The sequence below is a fragment of the Trichoplusia ni genome, chromosome 16, assembly GCF_003590095.1.
Source record: "Trichoplusia ni isolate ovarian cell line Hi5 chromosome 16, tn1, whole genome shotgun sequence".
NCBI lineage: Eukaryota > Metazoa > Arthropoda > Insecta > Lepidoptera > Noctuidae > Trichoplusia > Trichoplusia ni.
The window spans coordinates 57,143-61,823 of NC_039493.1; the positions used below are offsets into that span (position 1 = coordinate 57,143).

Here is a 4,681-nt window from a genome sequence, read left to right on the forward strand (position 1 = left end):
GCCACGTCTAGCAGCACTATGGGCCGGTTTGCGGACGGCGAGTCCGTGGGGCGCCCCTCCTTTCTGAGCAGGACCAGCCTCCCCTCCTTCCACAAACTGGGAAACTGACCCCGCTCGATGCATGCCGTGAAGAGCCCCCTCAGCTGGGGCTCTAGCTCCTTCAGAGCCAGGACGAGAGCTCGACCGGGAACTCCGTCGGGTCCGGGCGCCGTGTTTTTCGCCCAGAGTCGCGACACGGCTGCTCCCGTCTCTGCTTGCGTCACCTCGGGGACATCGGTGCTCTCTTCATCAGGAGAGTCTGTGGCTGAGGGCGAAGCCATCGCCGGGGGAACGTGTCCCGTCCGCTCAGGGAAGAGGGCCGACACCACCGCCTCTAGCAACTGGGGCTGCATGCCCTGGACCACTGGGGGCGTCCAGGGACGCAACTTGCCCCGTACCCAACGGTAGGGGCGCCCCCACGGATCCCGGTCCAGGGACCCCAGCAGCTACTCCCTGGCACGCGACTTCGAGTCGCCGATGGCCAGCCACAGCATACAGCGCGCCCTCCTCGACGGGATCCCGTCGACGTCGCCTCCGGTATCGAGTGTACCGGCGGCGAGCTGCGACGCACTCAACGCGCAGCCGCGCGATCTCGTCGCTCCACCAGTACACCCGGCGCCTTGCGGACTGTTGGCTTACACGGGGCATGGACGCGTCGCAAATCTCCGTCATCGCCCCGCGAAACCACAGCGCCACCGCTTCGACGTCGACGGGGCCGTCCGTCGCCGACTCCCAGATCCAGGACTGGACTAAGGCAGCTTCCTCGAGTAGTTCCCTGTCGATGCGCTTGAGCGCCCATCGGGGGCCGTCGTTGATCGGGGTCGTTGGATGGCGGCCGTTCGCGGTCCGGGCGGAGACGTCGAACCGGATATAACGATGGTCCGATAACGTCTCCACCTCCACAGAGGGGCGACAGAGGGGCTTGCGAACGAGACGTCCACAATCGACCCGCCCCGCTGCCGCACGCACGTGTATTCCGAACCCCGATTCAGGACGACCAGACCGGTCGTCACCGCCCACTCTTCCAACACCTCGCCCCGAGAGTCAGTGACCGGAGATCCCCACGCCGATGACTTGGCGTTGAGATCCCCGAGCACCAGAACGGGACGAGGGTGGTAGCGGTTCACGACGGCGCCCAACTCGACAAGGAAACCCTCGAAGTCGGCGAGAGTCTTGTTTGGGGAGAAATACGCTCCCACAACGGCGATGCCATCCGAAACCGCGGCAACCCAGCCGCGGCCCCTGGACGGGTCGATCAGAGTCCCGCCAATAATGGCAACCAAACCGTCAGCGCACCCCAACCAGTTGTCACGGGCGGGGAAGAAGTACGGCTCGGCAACCACAACCACGTCGATCGACCACTCTGCCATGCTCTGGAGTAGAAGATCCTGAGCTTTGGCAGAGTGATTGATGTTGCCCTGGAGGAAATGGAATTGCGCCATTATTGACAATCCATTCCCCCGGCAACAGTCCCGGACCGGGAGTCGGTCGCAGAGCTACCAGCCTGCGGGGGCTGCGAGGTTACCCCGGCAGGCTTGGAGCTCCTCTTCACTACCTTTTTGGCAGTGCTGGTGGGCATGCCACAGGCTCCCCCGCCCAATCTGTGTCCCGTCGGCCTCCCCGCGGCCGAACACAGGCAGCAGTTAAGCGCGGCGGAACACTGGGCCGCCTTGTGACCGGGCTGACCGCAGCGATAGCAGAGATCGCTACGGTCTGCTGCGGAGGTGCACTTTGCCCGGGCGTGCCCCTTTTCCAGGCATCGCAAGCACCTCAAAGCCCGGGGTTGCAGGAGTTTTACTCTCGCTGCAACCCAGCCCACCCGCACTTCGCCAGCTAAGGCGATCTTCTTCGCCGACGCCACGGGACACCAAACCCAGACTGCACCGAGTCCGGTGGCGTCGGTGCGTTTGTCGTCGGCCCGCACCCTATCCGGCGGACACTCTCCGCTACGGGCAACGGCCGCCACCACTTCCTCGGGGGTCACGGAGTCGTCCAGACCAGTGATCCGCACCTCTGCGGTTTTCACCGGTTTGGAGACCCGGACGTCCTCGGGGTTTAGGACCTCCCTCATCTTGGCGGCCTGAGCGTCCGCCTTTTCAGCGCTGCCGCTCGCAGCACCGGCCACCTCGAACAGCCGCGCACCCGTGGCCCCACTGGAGGCCAAGATCTGACGATTTGATCTTGGCCTTGGCCTCGGCAATGACCGACTGGTACGTAACGCCGCGCTTCGCAGCCCCGGGCTGCAGCGTCAGCGTCACGGCCTCGGAACGCAGGGCACGCACCGTCGGTCTTTTGCGACCGCCTTTGGCAGTCCGTCGCGCAGGCTGCGCAGCCGCCTTTGCCGTAGGGCCTGGGGCGCGCGCTGCTGCTGAGTCCGCCTTTGCGGCTTTGCGGGCCTTCTTGCGGCCCACGACTGTCGCCCAGCTCTCACCCTTAGAGCCGGGCGTCGTGGGCTGAGCACTTGGCGGGGCTCCATCCTCCTTTTTGACGCCCCCCGTGGGCTTCCCCTGGCGAGGCGCAGACCTCGGCGGCTCCTCCATCCTCCGTCTTCCATCGGCTGCTAGGGGCGGACGGAGGGTTTCCGGAGGGAGGCGCCGAGACACCGCCCTTATACGGGCATTGACCATGCTCCCGCACTGGAGCATGCAGAGCCGGACTATGCGCTCGACCTCGTCGTCGGAACGAGCGCTTGCCGGTCTCGGTGCGGGAGACGGGGCCACCACCGGTGCGGCGGCAGAGGGCGGCGCGCGTCGCTGCTGCTGCTCGCTCAGCGCAGCGACTTGCCGCCGGAGGTCCTCGAGGTCGGCACGGAGGCGGCCGTTGTGCTCCTGCAACTTCGCGACCTCGTCTGAGGCCGTCCTGTTGAGGAGGATACCAACCGCCTCCTTAATATCCTCAGCAGCCTCTTTCAGACCGCGGGTGAACGTGCCCTTCAGGCTGCCGGACTTCGTGGCCACAAGTCCACCCCGTCCAAGGCCAGCTGGCTCAGGGCCGCCGCGGATGGCTCGCCCCCTTCGGCCGTGAGAGCAGCGCGTCGCTCACGCGCGCGCTCTGCCATCGCCGACACTTCGTCGGCCGCGACGGCTTTGCGCTGCTCCCTCCTGGCGGCGTTGAGCTCCGCCTTCGAGCTCCCCAGCGAGGCACCGCTTTCGCCGCCAGGGTCCTCCGTGGTGACCCCCACGTCACTCTTTGCTTCGCTGGCCGCCTGGGCATTGGAACGCACAAACCTGCCCTGTGCGTCCCTCCGCGGCCGCGAAGTACTCGCCCCCTTCGAAGCCTGCCGACCTCTCCTCCCGGTCTGCAACTTTGGAGCCGGCAGGCCGTCCTCATCTGAGGACTGACCCGCCAAGCCCGAACCTCCCTTCGAAGCACGGTCGCGTGGACGTTTCCTAAGGGAAGACGATCGATGCGGCCCCTCCTCGGCATTTACTGTGCTGCCAGTAATATTATCAGCAACAGGGGCCTGGTCGTCTACCCCTGCGCGTCCATCGGTAACCAATTTCACACTCGCAGGCCCGGATACCTGCGAACGCCGGGCGTCAGCCGGATCGCATGACACAACTAATACTTCTGTGTCCGACATACCATTTTACGAATGGTTGGTACGCCCATCGCTTCCCCAAGGCGATGCGGCCGCTCTTTTGGGAGGTTATTTGATCCTCCCGAGGCCCGCGGATGCCTCTGGTGCAGGATATACCGCCCGCTGCTCGGTTTCTACGAACTATAATTTTTTTTTCCTTTTTTTTCAGTTTTGTATTTTTTTTTTCCTTTTTATCTTAATACAAACCTATATCTAACTTAACCTATGTATCCATCCGTGGCTCACAATACCTCGCCACGGATGCGTCAGACCGCGGGCAGAGGAATGGCCCACGGTCTTACCCTCCTCGGTCATCGCGACCTATACGCCGCAGTGACCCCTAGACCACGGGCCGGGGTGACGGCCCGCGGTATACCCCACCTCACTCCCTAGTCATGCACTCCGCAGCTGCAGAGCGCAGCCAGGGAGCCTTCGGGAGCGACTCCTCCGCTCCGGCAGAAATTCGCCACGCACAACAATTGCCCCAAGTCACGAGACGATTGTTATGCGTGCCCAGGGTGCACCGGCCCAACGACTGCTCTTCCCCCCGGACGTATCCGTAAGGGACCAGCAGCCGCCAGGCACACGAGGAGGTTTTCTGCCTGGCACCCCGGCGGCTGCTGCCCTATCCTATCCTAACCAACCTAGCAAGACTATAAAGGGGTAGAAAACCTACACTTAGTTGCGATCTGTATCCTCGTTACGGTATGTGCAACTTCTCGAGCACCGGGGCGACCCTGTTCAGGGAGACCGATACCTGATCTGCTACCGAACGACGCAACTAAGTTAGTCAAGTCACTTGATATACAACGAAACAAGCGCTAGGCTGGTGCGCAAGTCGGCTGTATACCAAGTTGTCTGTCAGTCAATTAGTCAACTTAAGGGACAAGATCTCTGAGAACGGAGAACTCTGCCTCCGCAGCCCCTTTGTGCTTGCACACTGGGGACTGTCTCCACAGCTCACCTCTGTGTTTGCGCATAGGGGGCTGGGGTGCCGGTCCCAAGCCCGGATAAAAGAGGAGGGCCCGCGTCCCTTTGGGGCACTCGGTCATTACTTATAAT

General features: G+C 63.3%; 1 protein-coding gene across 1 annotated transcript; it reads right to left on the reverse strand.

Annotated features, from left to right (window-relative positions):
* Positions 1 to 2,135: 2,135 nt before the first annotated feature.
* Positions 2,136 to 3,622, reverse strand: LOC113502050 (translation initiation factor IF-2-like). Its single transcript, XM_026883427.1, has 2 exons — positions 2,997 to 3,622; positions 2,136 to 2,898 (listed from the first exon to the last, which is right to left on the reverse strand). The coding sequence occupies exons 1-2, from the start codon at positions 3,620 to 3,622 to the stop codon at positions 2,136 to 2,138; spliced, it is 1,389 nt and encodes a 462-aa protein (XP_026739228.1).
* Positions 3,623 to 4,681: the final 1,059 nt, after the last annotated feature.